This window comes from Oncorhynchus gorbuscha, linkage group LG08 (assembly GCF_021184085.1).
Source record: "Oncorhynchus gorbuscha isolate QuinsamMale2020 ecotype Even-year linkage group LG08, OgorEven_v1.0, whole genome shotgun sequence".
NCBI lineage: Eukaryota > Metazoa > Chordata > Actinopteri > Salmoniformes > Salmonidae > Oncorhynchus > Oncorhynchus gorbuscha.
In genome coordinates this window covers 12,893,007-12,918,197 of record NC_060180.1, presented here as the reverse complement: position 1 = coordinate 12,918,197, position 25,191 = coordinate 12,893,007, and the positions used below count along the sequence as shown (strand labels likewise).

The 25,191-nt window shown below is 41.8% G+C and overlaps 1 protein-coding gene across 1 annotated transcript in view; it reads left to right on the top strand.

The window, feature by feature from the left end:
• LOC124041217 (glutamate receptor ionotropic, delta-1-like) overlaps positions 1-25,191 on the top strand; it is a 379,802-nt gene that overhangs the window by 265,078 nt on the left and 89,533 nt on the right. Inside the window, exon 4 of the mRNA XM_046358554.1 lies at positions 4,438-4,643. Coding sequence (XP_046214510.1) covers positions 4,438-4,643 — 206 coding nt within the window. The remainder of the gene's footprint in view (positions 1-4,437; positions 4,644-25,191) is intronic.

Here is a 25,191-nt window from a genome sequence, read left to right as displayed (position 1 = left end):
TGAATACAAAGAGCTTTTTGTCCTGAATACAAAGAGCTATGTTTGGAGCAAGTACAACACAACCCTGAGTACCGCTCTTCATATTTTCAAGCATGGTGGTAGCTGTATCATGTTATGGGTATGCTTGTCATCGGCAAGGACTAGGGTTTTATTTTTGATAAAAAGCGCTAAGCACAGGCAAAATCCTAAAGGAAAACCTGGTTCTGTCTACGTTCCAGCAGACACTGCGAGACCAATTAATATTTCAGCAAGACAATAACCTAAAACACAAGGCCAAATATACACTGGACTTGTTTACCAAGAAGCCAAGCCTAATTACAGTTTTGACTTAAATCAGCATGAAAATCTATGGCAAGACTTGAAAATGGCTGTCTAACAATGATCAACAACAAATTTGACAGAGGTTGAAGAATTTAAAAAATAATAATGTGCAAATATTGTATAATCCAGGTTTGCAAAGCTCTTAGATACCCAGAAACACTCGCAGCTGTAATCGCCGCCTTAAGGTGATTGACTCGGGTGTAAATACTCATGTAAATTAGCTATTTCATTTTCAATACATTTGCAACCATTTCTAAATACATGTTTTCACTTTGTCATTATGGGCTATTGTGTGTAGATGGGTGTAATCCATTTTGGATTCAGGCTGTAACACAACAGAATGTGGAATAAGTCAAGGGGTATGAATACTTTGAAGGCACTGTACTTTGCCGTGACGATATAGAAGATAGATGTGTTCTAAACAAGTATGCCCATAACATCTATTGGCAGATTTGGTGATCTGGAGAGGTAATTGTTTTAAAAGTGAGTGGCGAGTTCCTACATGATTTCCTGATTTCACAGTTGGACCACAAGTTAAATCATGGTGAAATTGTTTATTTTACCCACTGATAGAAAATAGGCTTTCACCAAATCGATAGACTGAAGAGTACAGTTTGGACAGTACAACAGAAATTACGCTCCAGGTTATGTGCATTTGTTCATTGTGAGTGAGTTTATTGTGGCCAGACATGGGCCTATAGTTTTGCCCGAAGGAGCACAAGGAAGAAAGCAGATGTGCACATTATGTCAGTCTGCTGCATGAGTTTGGTCAAGTGTTTTCTTGTTATTGTAGCCCTGAGCAGTATGAACACAACAATGTATGTTAGCACTGTCAGTTCTCTATTCTCTCTAGCGAATTTGTTCATGCAGCTGTATGCTGTCTGATTTACAATGCGTGTGTGTGCTTGTGTGTGTGTGTGTGTGTGTGTACGTTATGTGCGCGTGCATGTGTGTTTTTGATTGGCTTTCACCAAATTGACAGGATTTTCATGATTTTTTTATCCCTTTAAGTTCACCCACATATACACCTGTATATGTACAAACACACACAAACGCACACACACAATGAGAATGCCATGGCCTCCAACGCCCTTGCATGTCAAGCTCTGATCAGAGGCACTGAAGTCGATTAGAGTCTGAGTAATCTAATTAGGCTGCATTAACATAGATGGAGGTTGATATCATGATTGACAGAGGAGGATGAGGTCTTATCTTTGGAATGGCATTTGCCTCAGTACACAAAAGGCTGATGCATATAGAACACATTTCCATCAAGATGTACTCTATGCGATACAAGTGCTATTTTCCGTCTGCCCACAATTTGTAAGTCGCTCTGGATAAGAGCGTCTGCTAAATGACTTAAATGTAAATGTAATGCTGCAGTTATTTTCACCACAAGTGTATTGAATCATAAGCAAAGGTTATTAAATGTGTTTGTGCATACTGTGATATAATGCAGATTTACGCATAATGCCTGTCATACTCCAATAGGTCTGCAGAAACATCTTATACTTGGTTTGAGAAACAGCCTATGGGAACTCATGTAAAAACATCTCGCTACCTTCTGGTCAATTATTTTTTGCCAAAAAATCCAGATAAGGTAGCCTATTAATATTTTTTGTGTGATGAAACTGAGCCTCATAGCAGATTCACTGCAAGACCTTGAATTCTCCCTCCGAGATGGAGTATATTTATTCAGAAGTGATGCTTGAGAAAACATGTCCAAAAATCTGACCCATAATTCCCCATTAATCCTCTTTTCTGCCCCCTGTCCATGGCCAGGATAGTGTAGCTGTGCTCTGGAAGGCAGCCCTAGGTGTAGCACTGGGACTTTGAAGTCAATGTCAGCCATCTTAGCCTGGGCCCTCACCCTGAGCTGTTGCATGGCCGCCTTTCATCCAGGATTCATTTTGTGGTGGTATGAGAGAAATGCCACCGAAAACTTTTTTTTTAAAGGCAGGACCAAAGTTGACGTTGTGTTATTCTCCGTACATTTGCCTTGGGGAATGACTTGAGTAAACCTGTCCATTGTCCTTGAGGCCTCATTTCTAGTCCATTACATTTACTGTCATTCTCTGGTTTCAAGATGAAAACAGAAGTGTTTTTTTCACAAAGAGAAATCGTGAAACCAATAACTTATTTTCCCTGTTTCACAATAGGCTAGGTAAACTCGAGACGGGGAGAGAAATAAAGAGAGAGAAAACACCACACTTTTGCTTCAAAATGAGTTTGGGATCAGGAGAAAATACAATGTCTGAAATATGAATCCTGAAGAGTACATTTTGGAAAGTACAACAGAAATTTTCCTCCATGTTATGTTGCATTTGTTCTTTGTGAGTGAGGTTATTGTGGCCAGACAGGGGCCTTTAGTTCTGACCAAAAGAGCACAAAGAAGAAAGCAAATGTGCACAGTATGTCGGTCTGCTGCATGAATTTGGTCTTATTGTTTTATTGTTTTGGTTTTATTGTTATTGTAATTTCCCTTTGTGGCCCTGAGCAGTATGAACACAACAACATACAACTTATTAGGTACACCCATCTAGTACCTGGTCGGACCCCCTTTGCCTCCAGAACAGCCTGAATTATTCGGGGCATAGACACTTTGCTCAATTGGTATCATGGGACCTAAAGTGTGCCAGGAAGACATTCCCCACATCACTACACTGCTGCCACTAGCCTGTACCATTCAGGATGGGTCCATGGACTCATGCTACTTACACCATCAGCATGATGCAACAGACAACGCTGGAGACGCTTCTTCATGTTTTTAGCTGATAGGAGTGGAACCCTGCGTGGTCGTCTGCTGCAATAGCCTCTTTGGGACGAGTTGTGCGTTTTGAGATGCCTTTCTGTGCACCGCTGTTGCCCTGAGACAATATTTGTCTGTTTTATGGCTCGCCCGTTAACTTGCACAATTCTTGCCATTCTCCTTTGACCTCTCTCATCAACGAGCTGTTATCTCCCACAGGACTGCCAATGGCTGGATGTTTGTCACACCATTCTCGGTAAACCCTAGAAACTGTCGTGTGAAAAGCCCAGAAGGCCGGACATTTCTGAGATACTGGATCTGTCATGCCTGGCACTGACGATCATACCACGCTCAAAGTCGCTTAGGTCACTCGTTTTGCAGGTTCTAACATTCAATCGAACAGTAACAGAATGTCTTGCTGCCTGTCTGCCTGCTTTATTTAGTTTATTTTATTGAACAGGGTGGTGTACCTAATAGGCTGACTAGTATGTTAGCACTGTCAGTTCTCTATCCTCTCTAGCGAATTTGTGCATGCAGTTATATGCTGTCTGATATACAATGCATCTGTGTGTGTGTGATCGTACATGTGTCCATACGTGTGGAGACTCCACCTCTGTGGACTGTCTGCTCTGAACACTGATGAGGGTCCTGAATAAGTAATTAATCCTCTAGGAGGTGCAATGAGAGAAGAATGGGAAAAACCACAAACCCACACACAGAGAAGATTGCCACTATTCCCACTGTGCAGAGTGAGACACTCTTTGCAAATGGCACGGTTCACCTCCCTTTAAAAATCCAGTTTGACATTTGGCATGGCTGCAGCTACAGCTGTTGGCTTGTTAATTCTCTGTGGAGACCCCGGCATCCCTCCCCCTTTAATTTGCCTGTTCTGCACAACATCTCTGGAGAGGCTTCCCTCCACATTTCTCTGGGGAATGCACACCCGCCACTAACTTCCCTGGCTGTAACCCATAAACAGAGAAAATCTGTGTATTGAAACTGAAGCATTGGTAGGTATTACAACAGAAATTCAAACACCTGTTAAAACACATTACATTTTTTGGCTTATAACAAAAGGAAGCAAAGCTGTTTGATGCTGATCGCTGAAAGCTTTTCACATTTACTGCCACTGAAATAGCCTTGAACATGCCAGAATGGAGAATGAACTGACAAACCTGTCCAATATCCTTTAGAGAAGGGAGGCACGACTGTCACTTTTCCAGGAAGGCCTTTTGGACCTAAATGTCAATGTTGTGAGCAAAAATGTAATACAATAATCAGTTAATCAGTTCAACTTAGTTAGTTGCACCTGACTCTGATGTTCCTGTGTTTTTTGGCTGTACTGTTTGTCTCTGCTTCTCTTTCAGACATCCGTGGACTGCAGACCTTCCTGGACCAGGCGTCTCGGCAGGGTCTGGACGTGTCTCTGCAGAGGGTGGACCGCAACGTGAGCAGGGTGTTCACCAACCTGTTCAGCACCATGCGGACTGAGGAGCTCAACCGCTACCGGGACACGCTGCGGCGGGCCGTGCTTCTCATGAGCCCCCGAGGAGCACAGGTGTTCATCCACCAGGTGAGGGGTGTGGTCACCAGCATGGTACCCTCTGTTCTGTTTGGGATTAACTGAAAAGGTCAAATGGTGATGTTATTTCGATATGGGGAAATCTCAAATGACCCTGCAGAGGGAGATGAAATGTGGAAATGAGATGTACAGTATCACAGGCCAACTGGACAGTGAAACAGGTGAATGCCCTACATATCCCAGAATGAATTTCAACTGGTTATCATCCTGAAAATTAATCATACGCACTGTATATTAATAAATTACAACAGATAGTGAATACACCATGGCTTTAAAGTTGACACCCCTTTGATCTCCCCCCTGTGAATTCCACAGCATCTGTTTCTCACTACTAGGTTTAGGCAGATTGTGCGTGATTTGATCTCCATTTCAATTAATTAGAGGCTTTTGGGGGTCATAAAAAAAGAAAGTTGCCGTCTTGTAGCTCATGACTGTTTTGACAGGTGAGGTGCTTCCTGCCGTGAGACATGATCCACAACTCAAAGTCTTGGTGGATATGTGCATAGCTGCATGCTCAAGTGCATGTTATATATTTTCCTATCTTAACAAATAAGCTGTAAGCCCCTTTTCTGTTGTTCCCGCAACCGCAATCACTCTCATAGATTAATAACACACATCCTTCATTTACCTCGCACTCCAGAAGCCAAATTATAATATGATCATGTATAAACCAGCAAGGGAACAAATATGTTAATGATATAGAAAATCATTAAAGGCCCAGTGCAGTCAAAAACTTCCACACTATAACGTTGGAATAATACTGTGACATTGTGAAAATAATGATAATGTCCTTTTAGTGTAAGAGCGGTTTGAATAGAACGCCTGCAATTTCAACCAGTTTTGGAGGGACGGAGCTTTGTCCTGCCTGGTGACATCACCAGGTGTTACATTTTTAATAGACCAATGAGAAAGTGAGTTCCAAACCTCTAGGCCAATAACAGCTAGCTTTCAGTTTTCCCCTCCCCACTCAGACCAATTCCAGACAGTCCTAGCAAAATTGTCTGTAATTACATTAAAGTAGCTAATATGAAAATATACTGTTACCGTATGGTAATGTAATTGGATGAACAACACCATAACCATGGCTACGTGATTTGAAATTGCAATATTATCATGGTGATTCCACTCTAAAGAGCGTTGCCCGCTGACATACGACACCTCCTGGTGGCCATGTTGGAAGACCACCACATCAATTCTTCCAATGACAACAGCCGAGTGGCTACCCTAAGCTGCATGATAACAGTGCCTAAAACTAGTCTATTCACTAGTTGGTCAATTTCTGTGCAGTATTTGACTGCTCTAACAAGGCAAGAAAGACATGGGGGAAAAAGTGTTTTACAGATTACCCGCAATCATGAAACACCAAGGAGATAACCCAAGAACTCAGAAAAGCGAAGAAACCTTTTTGCCTGTCAAGACCTGAACACAGACAGCTGTCAGTACAGGGTCTGCTCTGATCATTTCATCACTGGTAAGTCTAATCAATTACGAGTTTAGTTTAGCTGTTATGCTAACAAGGTGTTAACAACAAGACTCAAGTTAGCCAACATTAACTAACTAGCTAAATAGTTTGTAGTCTAGCTATTAGCATGCGTCTCTCTCATAGGCGACACATGAGTTAAGTTTTGGGGAAGCAATTTTTTCACCATACCTTTATAATAAACATTGCATACATCTGTCATCACATTTGTAGACTAATGAAAGTCTACTCTTCCTAATGTGATGAGTAGATTGGATAGTTATAATTTATTAGGCAATTAATGTAACTTAATCTAATCACTGTGCATGGCTGAGCCCATAGTGGCATGGGCCTATAGGCTACATCAGATACATTTCTTCTTTCTTTGACCTAGAAAAAATGTGGCTTTTGATAAACACATTTCATGCAATTCTACTTAACTTGATATGACTGGACACATTAGCAGAATCTTTTTTAATATAACAAATCATGGGGTAGCCTAGGCCTACTCTGCTGACACTGACAAACAGATCAATTTAACTTTTTATGGCTGCAGGGGCAGTATTGAGTAGCTTGGATGAAAATGTGCCCATTGTAAACGGCCAGCTCCTCAGTCTCAGTTGCTATTATATGCATATTATTATTAGTATTGATAGAAAACATTGACGTTTCTAAAACTGTTTCAATTATGTCTGTGAGTATAACAGAACTGTGAAAGTCCACTTCCTGTTTCTATTTTCAACCAAGCTCTCATTGAAATTACAGCGAAATATGGATGAGTTTTCACTTCCTATACCTTCCACTAGATGTCAACAGTCAATAGAACTTTGTCTGATGACTCTAATGTGAAGGGGGGGGGGTCGAATGAGACAGGAAATAGTCACCGCTGCTACGAGCTGACCATGCTTTCACCATGCGCGATCACAAGGGAAGGACCTGCGTTCCACCGGTCATCTGAAGTGTTACGGAACTTTTGGACATTGTCACGTTATAGTGGACACGCTTTGTGACTTCGGAATTGTTTACCAAACGCACAAAGTAGCTAATTGGACATAAATAATGGACAATTACGAACAAATCAAGCATTTATTGTGGACCTGGGATTCCTAGGACTGCATTCTGATGAAGTTCATCAAAGGTAAGGAAACATTTATCATGTATTTTCTGGTTTCAGTTGACTCCAACATGGCGGCTAATTTGGCTACTGATCTGAGCTCAGTCTCAGATTATTGCATGGGGATTTTTTTATATAAATATTAACTTTATCAAACAAAACATGCATGTATTGTGTAACATGAAGTCCTATGAGTGTCATCTGATGAAGATAAAATTAATCACTAATCTTGAATTCTCTATTTCTGCTTTTTGTGAATGCTATATTTCGCTGGAAAATGGCTGTGCTTATTGTGGTTTGGTGGAGACCTAACATAATTGTTTGTAGTGCTTTTGCTGAAAAGCATATTTGAAATGGACACTTTGGTGGGATTAACAACAAGATTAACTTTAAAATTATATAAGACACATGTATGTTTTAGGAATTGTAATTATGAGATTTCTGTGGTTTGAATTTGGCGCCCTCTAATTTCACTGGTAGTTGTCATATCGATCCCATTAGCGGGATTGCAGCCATAACAAGTTAAATAACCTTGTCTTGAATGCAACCATCTAATCTAGGTCTACGAAAAGGGGACACAAATTGTACAATATGACGTCCATCTAGGCTGGAAGAGGACATTATGCCACATTCAAAAGAACTGGGAACTCGGAAATATAGACTTCCGACTTCAGTGCATTCAAAACAACTGGGAACACTGGGACAAAAACGAGCTCCGACTGAATAAAAAAATTGTAAAAATCAATGGCCATCCAACTTGGAATTCCACGTCGGAAACTCAGGCATTTTTCTAGAGCTCTGGCTTTCCGACCTGAAGATCACTGACGTCATGATTTGAAAGTTCCCAGTTGTCTTGAAAGCACCATTATTGTCCAAAAAGACTCCAGTGGCACTGACCTAATTATAATTTGTTGAGAACTTCATTCATAAGAGGAAGGAAACTGTACATTACAGCAAAGGACAAAGGACTCAATGGAATATGACAACCTCTTGTGTTGACTATTATTTGTTCCAGTCCAACAATATATTGAATCTTTATATGACACTAAAATACCTGAATGAATTAAGCAATGGTATACTGTAGGTGACATGAGGAAGTGATATGCTAACATCAGCTATGCTTTTCATTTGTTTATGTTCTGTAGGTTAACCAGCTGACCTCTATCAAGACACCAATGTCGACTGTAAAGATTAACGATGCTGCAGCAGCATCAGTTTCTACTTCTACTACTTTGTCATTTTCCAGATATGACAGGAGACATCCCTCAGTTAGACAAAATGGTTGTCATGCTATGACTTGGTCAATCTGAATGATTCTGTTGTGCCGTTTGAGAAAAGAGCACCTTCACCTTGTCAGCATGACAAAAGTGCACCCTTAAACCGAATGAAGGTTGTAGCAATAGCTACTGACTTAACAGAAACATAGTTTCACAATAATTTATTTATGTTCACATGTACACTGCCAGTCAAAAGTTTTAGAACACCTACTCATTCAAGGGTTTTTCTTTATTTGGACTATTTTCTACATTGTAGAGTAATAGTGAAGACATCAAAACTATGAAATAACACATAAGGAATCATGTAGTAACCAGAAAAGTGTTATATATTTTATATTTAAATATTCAAATAGCCACCCTTACCCTCGATGACAGCTTTGCACACTCTTGCCATTCTCTCAAAGTTCCCACATATGCTGAGCACTTGTTGGCTGCTTTTACTTCACTCTGCAATCTGATTCTTCCCAAACAAAATTTGGTTGAGGTCGGGGGATTGTGGAGGCCAGGTCATCTGATGCAGCACTCCATCACTCTTTCTTGGTAAAAATAGCCCTTACATAGCCTGGAGGTGTGTTGGGTCATTGTTCTGTTGAAAAACAAATGATGGTCCCACTAAGCCCATGATGGTTAAGTGTGCCTTGAATTCTAAATAAATCAGACAGTTTCACCAGCAAAGCACCGCCACACCATAACACCTCCTCCATTCTTTGCGGTGGGAAATACATACACGGAGATCATCCGTTCACCCACACCAAGACAGCGGTTGGAACCAAAAATCTAAAATTTGGACACCAGACCAAAGAACACATTTCACCGGTCTAATGTCCATTGCTCGTGTTTCTTGGCCCAAGCAAGTCTCATCTTATTATTGGTGTCCTTTCATAGTGGTTTATTTACAGCAATTCGACCATGAAGGACTGAATCACGCTTGATTCTCCTCTGAACAATTGATGTTGAGATGTGTCTGTTACTTGAACTCTGTGAACCATTTATTTGGGCTGCAATTTCTGGGGGTGGTAACTTCAATGAACTTATCATCTGCAGCAGAAGTAACTCTGGGTCTTCCATTCCTGTGGCGGTCCTCATGAGAGCCAGTTTCATCATATCGCTTGATGTTTTTGCGACCGCACTTGAAGAAACTTTCAAAGTTCTTGACGTTTTCCGTATTGACTGACCTTCATGTCTTAAAGTAATGATGGACTGTCATTTGTCTTTGCTTATTTAAGATGTTCTTGCCATAACATGGATTTGGACTTTTACCAAATAGGGCTGTCTTCTGTACAAATAATTTAATGTTAGCACAAGGCATGTACACAATCTAGTAATGATTAGCCCAGTGGTTCTTAACCTGGGTTCGATCGAACCCCAGGGGTTCGGTGAGTCAGTCTCAGGGGTTTGGCGGAGGTCAAGACACACATCTGACTCATATGATTCATGATGACACGCCCCGCTTGGCCATCATTTGCTGTAGGTGATCACGCTACATCGCTTTGCCTATCTGTGCTGCAGGGAATTTGGTGCGCTCAGAAGTAGACTTGTGATGGTACGTCTTGTGATTTCTTTCTTAATATTTTTATCCCTTCATACTTACTATGTTGAGGAAAAAAAGAAAGTGGTCGGACGAATATGTACAATATGGATTCACATGTATAACGGAACGTGATGGGAGTCAGCGTCCTAACTGCATGATTTGCAATGTCAAGTTGAGCAATTCTAGTCTAGCACTGGCAAAACTAAGAGAACACTTCCTTAAGCTGCATGGAGATACAACACAAAGCTCGCTGTAGTCAAGGTGAAGATAGCCAGCCAGATTAGATGAAAAGGCTACTCTGCCTGTTCTCAGCTTTGTACCCATCAACAAACCGATCCTCACAGCACACACCATTGGTGAAACACTCATAAAACCAGCTGTGTTGAAGATGGCGAATACCATGCTGGGAAAAGAGGCTGAAGTTATCCCAAATTCCTCTTTCAAATGACACCATCAGCGACAGAATAGAGGACATGAGCAAAGAAATCTTGGCTCAAGTAGTTGCAGATCTGATTTCAAGCCCGGCAAAATTCAGCCTTCAACTCGACGAGACCACAGACGTTTCCAATATAAGCCAGCTTGCTGTATTCGTGCGCTATGTGAAAGACAACAACAACTAAGGCAGCCGATGTAAAGAAACTTGTGGATGACTTCTTCAAAGACAACAATCTTTCGTGGGTATGGTTTCTGCAGTTTGTTTCGGACGGAGCTCCAGTCATGCTGGGAAGAAAGTCTGGTTTTGGTGCGCTAGTGAAAGCCGATGCACCACACATCATTGTTACGCATTGTATTCTGCACAGGCATGCGTTGGCAACAAAAACCTTTCCTCCAAAACTGGCAGAAGTATTAAAAATTGTAGTGGAATGCATGAACTATGTGCGAACTAGTGCTGTGAGGCACCGCATCTTCAGTGAGCTGTGTAAAGAAATGGGCTCTGAATTCGAGGTACTTCTGTACCATTCTATCGTTCGGTGGTTATCCCGGGGACAGGCGCTGAATTGTGTTTTTGTCGTGCGTGTGGAATTAGCCCTGTTTTTGCAAGAGCACCAACGTTGTCATGCAGATTGCTTCAAAAATTCTGAGTTCATTCTCATTTTAGCGTACATGGCTGGTATCTTCACAGCTCTCAATCAAAAGATGCAGGGCGGTGGAGTCAACATCATCGAAGCGGAGGAAAACCTGAAGGCTTTTCAAAAAAAGCTACAGTTATGGAAACGACGAACAGAGAACGATAACTTTGCAAACTTTCCCCTGCAGGACGACTGTGTAAGTAAGATCGAAGATGTATCTGGAATCGGAGAAATTTCTGTACCCGCGGAACTGAAGCAAGCAATTGCCACGCACTTTGATGAGCTTGCAAAGTCTCGACGGATACTTCTCTACAAGAGAGGGTGAGACAGCCGTTCACGTTTAGTGTTGAAACAGATGTCAATGACGAATACCTCGATGAAATCACTGAAATTCAGCAGAGCCAGGTTCAACAGCAACTCTTCAGAACAACAACGCTTTCAACGTTTTGGTGTCAACAAATGGTAACGTACCCTGTTATTGCTAAGAAAGCTCTGGAGATTTGATACCGTTTGTTAAAACATATCTTTGCGAGCAATCCTTTGAGGACGCTGGACATAAAAACGAAGAAAAGGAACAGACTTTGTTGTGAAAAGGACATGAGAGTGGCACTTGCCAAGGTGAAGCCGCGCATTTCTGAACTGGTCTCTGAAAGGCAACAGCAGAAGTCACTGATTTTCAGTAAATATTCATTATGTTTTTGTTTGAAAATCATGTTTTGATGATTTTATTCTTTGAACACAGTGATGTTGATGCACGGTTCATTTTGTGCACCAGTAAAATATATACCTATGTTTTGAATTTGAAAAAAAAAATATATATTTTTTTCCAATTAACAAGGGTTCGGTGAAAGCGCATATGAAACTGGTGGGGTTCAGTACTTCCAACAAGGTTACGAACCACTGGATTAGCCTCATACACCTTGTCTACTAGTATCGTTTTTAAATTGAGAACATATAGCTAAACAATATGTAAACAATGTGTGAGTTAAGCTATTCCCTACTTCAGATGCATTATGTCAAGGGTTGCTTTGCACATGCTCATAAGGCTAATGCCATCATACTGTAGGACTGTAGTTCCCAAATTCAGTTCACTATACAAAAATAAAGGGTTAAATACATGTCAAAAATATATATATTTCATATATACAGGACAGACACTTCAGAACTTCCTTTTGATATTTGTTGGGAGACTGTTGTTCCATATAGTGAATCTATTATTCAATGCATTTGTATTGGCTAATAACAGTAAGGACAAATAAAATGTTTCATTAAACAATTTGTTTATATTTGTTTCTGATCCTTCAAGTGGTCTTAAAATTCAAAATCAAATAGCAAAATGGTCCTTGGTATAACCTTCTTAAAACAATTCCATATAGCTTAGTAGACCACCCCCTCCTCACCCACCCAGCATAGACAGGGCTTAGACTGTTTATTGCTGTCACATTCTGTCCATCGTTCGTATGCGTTTTCCTTGTTTTAGTGTTGGTCAGGACGTGAGCTGGGTGGGCATTCTATGTTGTGTCTGGTTTGTCTATTTCTATGTTAGGCCTGATATGGTTCTACATTTACATTACATTTACATTTAAGTCATTTAGCAGACGCTCTTATCCAGAGCGACTTACAAATTGGTGCATTCACCTTATGACATCCATTATGACAATCAGAGGCAGGTGTTAGTCATTGTCTCTGATTGGGAACCATATTTGGGTAGCCTGTTTTGTGTTGGGTTTTGTGGGTGATTGTTCCTGTCTGTGTGTGCACCAGATAGGACTGTTTAGGTTTTCACTTTTCTTGTTTTGTATAGTCTGTTCATGTATAGTCGTCTTTATTAAAAACATGAATAACCACCACGCTGCATTTTGGTCCGCCTCTCTTTCACCAGAAGAAAACCCTTACAGAATCACCCACCAACCAAGGACCAAGCGGCGTGGTAAACAGAGGCAACAGCAGCAGCAGGAGAAGTGACAGGTGCAGCAGGAGCAACAGCAGCAGCAGCAAAGGCAGCAGCAGGAGAAGCACCAGAGGCAGCAGCAGCAGTGGGAGAGGCTGCACTATTTGGATAAATGGACTTGGGAGGAGATCCTTGACGGAAAAGGACCCTGGGCAGGGCCAGGGGAATATTGCCGCCCCAAAGCCGAGCTGGAGGCAGCGAAAGCAGAGAGGCGGCATTATGAGGAGCTAGCACGGCAAAGCGGCTGGAAGCCAGAGAGGCACCCCCAAAAAAATATTGGGGGGGGCACAGGGAGAGTGTGGCAGAGTCAGGAGTCAGACCTGAGCCAACTCCCCTTGTTTACCGTAAGGAGCCATGGATGGAATTGGAGCTTCGGCGAAGCAGAGTGCTGAGTCTGAGAGTGTGGAGGATGTGTTGGACAGAGTAGAAAGAAAGCTGTTGGTTTGGCATAGTATGTACGGCATACCAGTGCCAGCACCACGCATCAGGCCTACAGTGCGTCCCGCCTGTCCAGCGTTGCCGGAGCCTTCCTCCTCTCCAGCGCAGCCAGAGTCTCCCGCCTGTCCGGCTGCCCAGCGACGCCAGTCAGCCCAGCATCCGCCAGTCTGCCAGGATCCACCAGTCTGCCAGGATCCGCCAGAACTGCCAGTCAGCCAGGATCCGCCAGAACTGCCAGTCAGCCAGGATCCACCAGTCTGCCAGGATCCACCAGTCTGCCAGGATCCGCCAGAACTACCAGTCAGCCAGGATCCACCATTCAGCCAGGATCCACCAGTCTGCCAGGATCCACCAGTCTGCCAGGATCCGCCATTCAGCCAGGATCCGCCAGTCAGCCAGGATCTGCCAGATCCGCTAGTCTGCCAGGATCCGCCAGTCGGCCAGAACTGCCAGTCGGCCAGGATCTGCCAGTCGGCCAGGATCCGCCAGAACTGCCAGTCGGCCAGGATCCGCCAGAACTCCAATCAGCCAGGATCCACCAGTCTGCCAGGATCCGCCGGATCCGCCAGCCAGCCAGGATCCGCCAGATCTGGTCAGCCAGATCCATCAGCCAGGATCCTCCGCCAGTCAGCCAGGATCTGGTAGATCCATCAACCTGCCCGAGCTTCCCCTCGGTCCAGAGCTTCCCCTCGGTCCAGAGCTTCCCCTCGGTCCAGAGCTTCCCCTCGGTCCAGAGCTGGGGCCAGAGCTTTTCCCCTAGGTCCAGAGCTTCCCCTCGGTCCAGTGGGGCCAGTTGTTAGGGACACTAGGTGGACTAAGAAAATTATGGAGGGGGTCCACATCCCACTGCAAGGGACACTAAGGAGGTGGACTAAGAAAATTATGGAGGGGGGGGTCTGATTGGGAAACATATTTAGGTAGCCTGTTTTGTGTTGGGTTTTGTGGGTGATTGTTCCTGTCTCTGTGTTTGCACCAGATAGGACTGTTTAGGTTCACTTTTCTTGTTTTGTCTAGTCTGTTCATGTATAGTCGTCTTTATTAAAAACATGAATAACCACCACGCTGCATTTTGGTCCGCCTCTCTTTCACCAGAAGAAAACCCTTACGATTGTAAAAAAACAATGGGATAGATACATCTTTCCTTTATCTCTCAGATATAGGACAGACATTTCAGAACAAACTTCCTTTTGATTTTTTTGTGGGGAACTACCTGATGTTCCATGTAGTACATCTGTTATTCAATGCTTTTGTATTAGACAGGGCTTAGACTCTTATGGGTTAAAGACCATTTATGATTGATCGGAAATGTGGTCTCCGTATGGAGGGTGTGGCGCAATTGTGGAGCCTCTTGAGGCATGCAGAGGACAAATGTAGCTCCATACCGCGTCGTGGTGCTCCTCCCAAAAATTGTAAGAATGCGGAGGGCTCCGTATAGCTCCACATTGATATAATTGGTTGACGGTAGGTGGGGCGGGAGGTCCTGTATAAACACAAACTCACTTCCTTGACAACTTCCTGCTCAACAGCTTTGCTCCACAAATGCCCTGAATTCTACAGGGGCTGTATCACCGTAAATGCTGTACGGTGATATGGCTTTTGAGTAACCCTATGTGCTCAAAGCTGTTTTTATCCTGGAAAAAGTTATCATACCTTATTGATGTTTAATATGGATATCTTTATCATCCTTATCCTCTCCCATTTCGCAACCATAGGATTGGCCATAAGAGGCAGAATTGATGCCCACTCCAAACTGAAAAATCATATAATTACAAAACATTAAGAACACCTTCCTAATGTTGAGCCTCAATTCATCAGGGCATGGACTCTACAAGGCACATGTCCCACAGTTGTGTAAAGTTGGCTGGATGTCCTTTGGGTGGCGGACCATTCTTGATACACATAGGAAACTGTTGATAGTGAAAAACCCAGCAGCATTGCAGTTCTTGACACAAACCGGTGGGCCTGGCACCTACTACCATACCCCTTTCAAAGGCACTTAAATCTTTTATCTTGCCCATTCACCCTCTGAATGGCCCACATACTGTACATAATCCATGTCTCAATTGTCTCAAGGCTTAAAAATCTGTCTGTAACCTGTCTCCTCCCCTTCATCAACATTGATTGACCTGGATTCACCTGGTCAGTCTGACATGGAAAGAGCAGCTATTCTTAATGTTGTGTACACTCAGTATATACCCCTGAACGTTATTGTAATGTCTCATAACTGTTTTCTAATCAAAATCTTAAGATTGTTTTCATTCACAGTTACATTTTTCATGTTTGTGCCACAGCAGCTTAGACCCCAGCTACATTATGGAAGTAAACCATATGGCTATGGTAAACAGTTAACCAAATTGTGTTTTCAGATTGTGTATTTTGGGATGAAATAGTGCAGCTAGCGAGTTTTGGATTTCTAATCCCTTTTAACACTAAAGCTCTATAGGCCAATGGCCACTGAAAAAAATGTCCTTCTCCTTCCTTGACTTCCTAAATGTTTGTATTTTACATTGCTCATTTGTCAGAATTTTGAAATCACAAACAGAAGAGTAATTTGAGTCTTTTCAGCAGCACAATTGGTGGCTGAATAAATACTTTTTTGCCCCACTGTATTTATGGTTGTCCACAGTCGGAACCGTCCAAGGTGGTGATGCTAGTCGGGTGGGCAGGTGCGGGCAGCGAACGGTTGAAAAGCATGCATTTGGTTTTACTAGCTTTTAAGAGCAGCTGGAGGCCACGGAAGGAGTGTTGTATGGCATTGAAGCTCGTTTGGAGGTTAGTTAGCACAGTGTCCAAGGAAGGACCAGAAGTATACAGAATGGTGTCGTCTGCGTAGAGGTGGATCAGGGAATCACCCGCAGCAAGAGTGACATCATTGATACATACAGAGAAAAGAGTCGGCCCAAGAATTGAACCCTGTGGTACCCCCATAGAGACTGCCAGAGGTCCGGACAACATGCCCTCCAATTTGACACACTGAACTCTGTCTGTAAAGTAGTTGGTGAACTAGGCGAGGCAGTCATTAGAAAAACCAAGGCTATAGAGTCTGCCGATAAGTCTGCCGAATGACAAATGGATGGGCAGTAATTGTGAACGTTACTTCACATTTTAATTTAAATTAGGCCTTAGTTAATGATAAGGAGGGTAAAGAGGTTGATTTAATTTTCAAAGATAATGATGAGTTTGTGTTAGGCCTATTTATCAGCTCTGTTGCTCATGTTTATAGCAAATAATTTGACCACTCGAGTTGATATAATTTTCTTTTATGTTTTACTTTGCAAAAAGGAGCTGTTACGGATTTTATTTACTATAACTCTATTACTAATCAAATGTATTGTAAAGGAAATGAAAACATGCTACGTGTTGCAATAGGCCTTTAGAATAATGAAAAACGTATCCTTGTCTCTATCCGAGTCGATGAGCGAAGGAAAGCAAACGATGCCAGTCCACCAAATGAATGACAAATGGATGAATGGGTGATAATTGTGCACGTTACTTCACAATCAAATTTAAATTAAGCCTAACTGAATAAGGAGGGTGAAGAGGTGTAATGATGATACAACCATAGTGTAATAATAAGTTTGTGTTATGCTTATTCATCATCGTTGGCACTCATGTTAATAATTTGATTGTGCGCCTTGCGGGTTGATACCGTTCTCGTTGACATTTTACTTTGTAAAAATTAGCTGTTACGATATTACTAATCACATTTATTGTAAGGAAACAAAAACAAGCTACATGTTGCAGTAGGCCTTCAGAATAATGCAAAACATCTGGGACTCTATCCAAGTTGATGAGCAAGGGGAAACAAATAATACCAGTTAGCCTAAACAGCTGGCCCGTTGAAACTACACCCAAACTATACTGAAACTAATTTCTCACAAAATAAGAGTTAGCCTTTAGACAAGATTACATTTACAATAGTCTAATGAGTGACAGTATTATCAGTTGTCAAATTGTAATTGACAGATGCAGGGAAAAGAGCATCACTTTATCAAATCGTCTTTCAGAGTCACATGCAGGTAAAACATTTAGATTTCTGTATAGTATTAGAAAGAGCATATGCTGCAGTTTCTATGACACTTACCTTGGTCAAATAACTCAAAATTCAAGAGGTGCAGCTCTATTTCCAAAAGTATTTTTTTCCAAGAATATCTGCGCAGTCCATGCTTTCAGAATCATTATTTTGTTTTCTTTTTTCAACACATTTTCTCATTTCCACAATGAGTCTTTAGACCTGCGAAAACAAAATTATAATGGACTTCTTTGTGGTGGAGTTGAACTAGTGGTTCTGTTTTTACTTATAGCCTACAGTAGAGTAACAAACTAATAAAATACTATTTTGTTTTTTAAAATAGTTGTTTTTTTAGTTCTAATGTTACCTAAGACCTTTATAAACACAACCAAATAATTATTCTTCTAATAGCAAATATACAACTGTCGAAAATTGGCTTTAGGCATACATGTTTCACTTGGACTTTGTAGAATTATACAAACATATCCTTGACTCCATCTTAACAAATACCTATTGTTGTTATACTTTTACATATGGATATTTCTTCATGCAATTCATGCTCTACAATTGTTTATGCTCTATTTATCAAGCTTTGGTGCTTACAGTATGTTTGTGCACCCTGCAGGTTGATATGCATCTGATGCGTCTGCTAAATGGTATTCCCGGCAACGTTCTCTCGTGGGTACTTACAGGCTGAAAGGCCATGCGGTTCTAGTGTTAAACATTGGATTTGCCTATTTCTTCTGCATCCGTAGATACCAAGTCTGTGATTAATGGGGGCTGACCTAAAGCAGTATTTTTTGAGACAAGGGCAGATCCCAAAGGGGGCCGGGTCTTTTATACAAGATGTCTATTGAGTTCAAATGGTTTGAGCTACAAACTATTAAAAGCTATGAAAATATGAGACTCACAAACAATAACACAAGTCATTATAAGGTAAGGGGTTGTTCTACATAGAAGATAATTGGAAATCACATGACATTGTTTTTATAATACTGTAATAAACTCACAACCTTCACACATTTGTCACTGACTAGTTGGATATTAATTTCCCATTTAGCAAATAATTGATGTACTTACAGCATTCATATAATGTCACGGTTTTCATATGGTGAAGGAGAGTCGGACCAACCTGCAGCGTGTCGATTGCGATCCATGTTTATTGAAACCAACGTAAACACAACTAAACACAAATACTGCAAAAACAATAACCGAAAACAGCCTATACTTGTGTGAACTAACACAGCACAAGGACATCAAGACACTCAGGACCATCACCCACAATACAACCAAAGAATATGGCTGCCTAAATATGGTTCCCAATCAGAGACAACGATAAACACCTGCCTCTGATTGAGAACCACTTCAGACAGACATAGACTCTCCTAGAACACCCCACTAAGATACAATCCCACTACACACCACATACAAAAACCCATGTCACACCCTGGCCTGACCAAATACATGAAGAAAAACACAAAATACTTCGACCAGGGCGTGACATATAAATTCATTTTATTAGGTTTATACTTTGGCAGGCCTTATTTTCTATTGGCATTTGTCAATAAAACAAATTTATGCAACTATCTATGTCAAAATGTTTTGTGTTCTACTTGTTCTGAAAATAAAATGGTAAAACACCTAATTGTTAGGCTAAATATAAGGGCTAGACATGCAGATGAATGAAAGTCAGATAAATTAAAAGCCAATTTTTGCTGGAATCTCGGGACTGATAGTGTTGGTGGTGTGCTTTGGGAAAGAGTCTTTGTCGATGTCTCATTTAGTCAGAAAACACCACAGTGCAGTACACCCAGGTTGAACGTGCTGCTTACAACCGGCTGCTTTTCCATAATGGTTTACTATAATCATACATAAAAACAGACTTAAAGCAGGCAGGTAGATATTCTCCGATTGTCAGTAGCAACTGTTGGGCTTTAGAGAAGCGCCTGGAATTTCAAACCTTGGAGGTAATAAATTGATGACCTTGACTGGCAGTAGTGGATTACAGTACGATGGTTGTAGTTTCCTAATTTCCCGTGATAAATTGTAACATTTTCAATATCTGGCTTTCTATGGGGAGGATACAATATAAATTACCACCATGGCTTGTCAAGGTAATGTCATTTTTGGATGATTCATCCTATTCATCATTGGAATATTCTCAAGTGATTCTTGTGTGATGTCATAGTTAAGTCACTGTAAAACATAAGTAAGTAGCAGGCAGGATAAATAATAACATGAGTCAAGTAGACAGTTGTGATGCTCATGACTTCATGCATGCAAGTTGACGTTACCATGGACTGAGATGATCTTTGCAGGCCGTTCCTGAGCATTTGACACAGGGAAAACACAGTCAATGTCTCAGGGCCCTCAAGAATCACGTATGTCTGTTACTTTGTCAAGATGGTGGATGACTACTTCTTTAGAAATCAATCTTTACTTGTCAAGAGGAAAATTGATAAGCCATTGATGATTAAAACCATGGCTGAAATGTTGTCCAAGTTGCAATAAACAAGTATGTCCTTGCTCTAAATGGTGTATTGACGCCAAGGATAGTGAAGTGGTTGTGTTCTGTAAAAGCGATCACTTTGATATGCTATTACGGGCTGCTTTGTAGATGGACAGTGGTGATGACTTGTCTAGCCGAGACTCAGAGCCACTGACATGACAACCCAGGGGAACTATACACCATCACCCTCCTCTCCCTTCCTGAAGGGATAGCAATAGATAGCTTTTGACAGTTACACTCCCTCAATAATATATATACACACACATATATATATATAAACTCAGCAAAAAATGAAACGGCCGTTTTGCAGGACCCTGTCTTTCAAAGATAATTCGTAAAAATCGAAATAACTTCACAGATCTTCATTGTAAAGGGTTTAAACACTGTTTCCCATGCTTTTTCAATGAACCATAAACAATTAATGAACATGCACCTGTGGAACAGTCGTTAAGACACTAACAGTTTACAGATGGTAGGCAATTATGGTCACAGTTATGAAATATTAGGACACTGAAGAGGCCTTTCTGCTGACTCTGAAACACAGAACACAGAAAGATGCCCAGGGTCCCTGCTCATCTGTGTGAACGTGCTTTAGGCATGCTGCAAGGAGGCATGAGGACTGCAGATGTGGCCAGGGCAATAAATTGCAATGTCCATACTGTGAGACGACCACGTGTTACAACACCTGCACAGGATCGGTACATCCGAACATCACACCTGCAGGACACGTACAGGATGGCAACAACAACTGCCCGAGTTACACCAGGAACGCACAATCCCTCCACCTGTGCTCAGACTGTCTGCAATAGGCAGAGAGAGGCTGGACTGAGGGCTTATAGGCCTGTTGTAAGGCAGGTCCTCACCAAACATCACTGGCAACAACGTCACCTATGGGCACAAACCCACCGTCACTGGACCAGGCAGTACTGAAAAAAAGTGCACTTCACTGACAAGTTGTGGTTTTCGGATTCACGTTTATCGACGAAGGAATGAGCGTTACACTGAGGCCTGTACTCTGGAGCGGAATCAAATCGGAGGTGGAGGGAACGTCATGGTCTGGGGCGGTGTGTCACAGAATCATCGGACTGAGCTCATTGTCAGTTCAGGTAATCTCAAGGCTGTGAGTTATAGGGAAGACATCCTCCTCCCTCATGTGGTACCCTTCCTGCAGGCTCATCCTGACATAACACTCAAGCATGACAATGCCACCAGCCATACTGCTCGTTCTGTGCATGATTTCCTGCAAGACAGGAATGTCAGTGTTCTGCCATGGCTAGTGAAGAGCCCGGATCTCAATCCCATTGAGCACGTCTGGGACCTGTTGGATCGGAGGGTGAGGGCTAGGGCCATTCCCCCCAGAAATGTCTGTGAACTTGCAGGTGCCTTGGTGGAAGAGTGGGGTAACATCTCACTGCAAGAACTGACAAATCTGGTGCAGTCCATGAGGAGGACATGCACTTCAGTACTTAATGCAGCTGGTGGCCACACCAGATACTGACTGTTACTTTTGATTTTGACCCCCCTTTGTTTAGAGACATATTATTTCATTTCTCTGAGTCACATGTCTGTGGAACTTGCTCAGTTTATGTCTCAGTTGTTGAATCTTGTTATGTTCATACAAATATTTACACATGTTAAATTTGCTGAAAGTCAACTCAGTTGATAGTGAGAGGTTTCTTTTCTTTGCTGAGTTTATATATATGTCCTTTCTTATTGTTTTGTCAGTGAGTTACAGCTGTGAAATAGAGTAATAGGAAATTATGGTCTGGAAATTGCGTTCACTTACAGTGGGGAAACAAGTATTTGATACACTGCCGATTTTGCAGGTTTTGCTACATTTATCATAGGTACACTTCAACTGTGAGAGACGGAATCTAAAACAAAAATCCATCAAGATTTTTAAGTAATTCATTTGCATCTTATTGCATGACATGAGTATTTGATCACCTACCAACCAGTAAGAATTCCGTCTTTCACAGACCTGTTAGTTTTTCTTTAAGACCTCCTGTTCTCCACTCATTACCTGTATTAACTGCACCTGTTTGAACTTGTTACCTGTATAAAAGACACCTGTCCACACACTCAATCAAACAGATTCCAACCTCTCCACAATGGCCAAGACCAGAGAGCTGTGTACTCTTTCTTCTTCTTCCTCCAAACACGGCGAGTGGAGTTTAGACCAAAAATCACCATTCTCCATAGTCTCCATCCTCTCCCCAGAGTCCAATAATCCACTCTCTCCAGTGTCACAGATGGTAATCCACTCTCCCTAGGTTCACAGATGGTAATCCACTCTCCCCAGTGTCACATATGGTAATCCACTCTCCCCAGTGTCACAGAGGGTAATTCACTATCCCCAGTGTCACAGATGGTAATTCACTCTCCCCAGTGTCACAGATGGTAATCCACTCTCCCCAGTGTCACAGATGGCAATCCACTCTCCCCAGTGTCACAGATGGTAACCCACTCTCCCCAGTGTCACAGATGGCAATCCACTCTCCACAGTGTCACAGATGGCAATCCACTCTCCCCAGTGTCACATATGGTAAATCACTCTCCCCAGTGTCACAGATGGTAACCTTTTACCTTTGGACCTTCCTGAATCTACTGATGTGAGATGGATAGGGCTGGACATAACTTGTGCTTGTTATCACCGGATGATTCATTGCCTCAACACAGAACACAGTGATGGCACCAAAAATCTGTTTCCAAGCACAATCCGCCCGCCGCCCTTACCATGATCCATCACTACTACCCAGCTGCAACCCTGCCCACAGTGTTAATCAAAGTGACCAACTATATAATTAAGCATTTCCAATTCTGTTTTCAGCACTAGAATTTTAAACACAAGTATATGTCTCAGCACAGCTATCCAAAAAGAGTCTATATCTCAATTAGACTAGCCACAATGATAATGAAGGTCGCTGGTGTTGATTGCTTAAGTGGCGTCACTTGGAGGTAGGGAACTCTTCATTTTGGGCACATAAAGTAGTACTACAATAGCAAGGTAAGTGTTAGACATTGAACAGAAGACTCAAATCCAACTCAATTGCAATGCAACCTAGCATGTCCCCATGCTGGTTTTGCGCTGGTTTTGCTATTACAGCAGAATCAACATGGGGATATTTTGCTATCCCAGAAGATATTATGTGATCCTTTTTAGGGAGGATATATTATTTCATTATTGTATACCACTCAGTGCTGGATTTCCCTCAATTATCCATAAGATGTGTTGTTAATCTTTTAATGCAAAGGGACACTGCTTACATTTAATGTTAGCTCATCATTACTTCCTAATTCATCTTACCAAATATCTACAACATATTATGAAAAGCAGGGTAGCACACATTTGTCTGTTCATTATTTATATTGATCAACATTAACAAATCCTACTTAAGAGGGATGTAAATTAGAAACATATATCAAAAAGTGATTAATTCTAAGATGAATGTTGGATCTAGGGTTTGAAAAATAACGTGCACTCATGCATGACATAAGGTTCTGTATTTATGCTCTTGTGTCAACCTTGTGTTCTGTTTCTTTGTGTTCTTGAACATATCCCTGTCTTTCATTGTTCATTGATTTCACCTGTGTTAGTTACTCACCTGGTCTCATCAGCTCCTTATTATGTTCAGTTCATTCTGTTTGTGCCTTTGTGAGGTATTGTTCATTTTGACTCTACTAATCCTTTTTCTAGCTTGTTTGCGAGAACGAGTTATAGCCTTCAGTCCTAGTTTTGTTTCACCTGCCTGTTTGCCTACCTGTGTAGGACCATTGCCGGCCTGGGACCACGATTCCTGCCTTCTGTGAAGGCAAAATAAACACATGCCGTGCTCTGTCCGTGAATCTACACCTTTTTCTCCCTGAATATTCATTACAGAAATGGTGCTAGACTTCCATCTGACCTTTGTACTGTATGTATTCATTTCTATTAAATACTTTTTGAATGAAAGGCATGTTGATTGTAGAATTAGCCCTGTCTCAAGAATGGGACTAATAACTCAGATCTCAGTGCAGTTATAAAGTAAATAAAAGCTCAGCACATACAGTGTATTGGCTTGTGGTTGTTTCTAGTGTGGATATGAACACATTTTCATTCAGACAAGAATGAATGAATAGTACGTTGCTCACCACCTACTCTCTTTTTTATTTTCTTGTACACAAAGATGCACCATCTTGTCTTGGTGATGAGATGCAACCAATGGATGTGATCAGATGCAACCAGCGGTGCAAAATGTCCCAGGAAATCCGTAGAGTTCAGGGCAATGTGAAGCTGTGAAGACCCCAAAGGACCTGGTGGATGGGGGCAAAGGTGTCTGCGGTGATGCCTGTCTTGGTCAAAGGGGTCCCAGGAGTTTATCTTGGTTACTGTTCAGTCTTATCATTCCTCCTTCTCTGACTGTAGAGCAGCCACCGTTGGCCTCGTGTCCTCTCCCAGTGCCCCTGTATGTGACTCTTCAATTCCCTTTTCTTCACAATAACATCATGACAAATTGAGCCTGCCATTGAACGATCTATCATTGCCTTACATCTCATCCTCCTTTGCCCTCTGCTCTCTCCCCCGCTTCTTCTTCTCTAGTTTTCCTTTTTCCAACAGATGGCTCTTAATGTAATCACCCTGTTGCAGGAGAACTTTCCTGCATGCAAGAAATGTAAAACTTATAGTGTATTTTTAATTTCAGAATTAGATTTTTTATCAAACCCAACAAAAATGGCCGTTAATTATAATCCACATAATAATTAACTTTTCCTGTTGCTGCAGGATTATTTTCCTGCTGTAGCAAACTGACTCAAATTAAGATTCCACATCTGTACATTCTTCAGAATGGTTTCATGTGTCGCCCTCTGTGCTTTGTATATTTCCCCTTCAATATTGTGATATTGTTTTGACTCTCGTCTCCTTTTGTATCAAACTTTCTCATATCCCTCTCTATCTCTCTCACCCCCCCTCTCTCTCTCTCTCTCTCTCTCTCTACACCTCTCTTTCTCTTGCTGTGTCTCTCGCTGTATCTCTCTTACTGTCTTTCCACATACATTACTGCATATCATACCACTCTCTACCTCTCTATTTCTCTCCCAGTTTCACCACATCTCTATTTCATTCTCTCTCTCTCTTTCTCTGTCTCAGCACCCCCTTTGGCCTCAATACAACACGATAAGACAAGGTCAATCTCTATC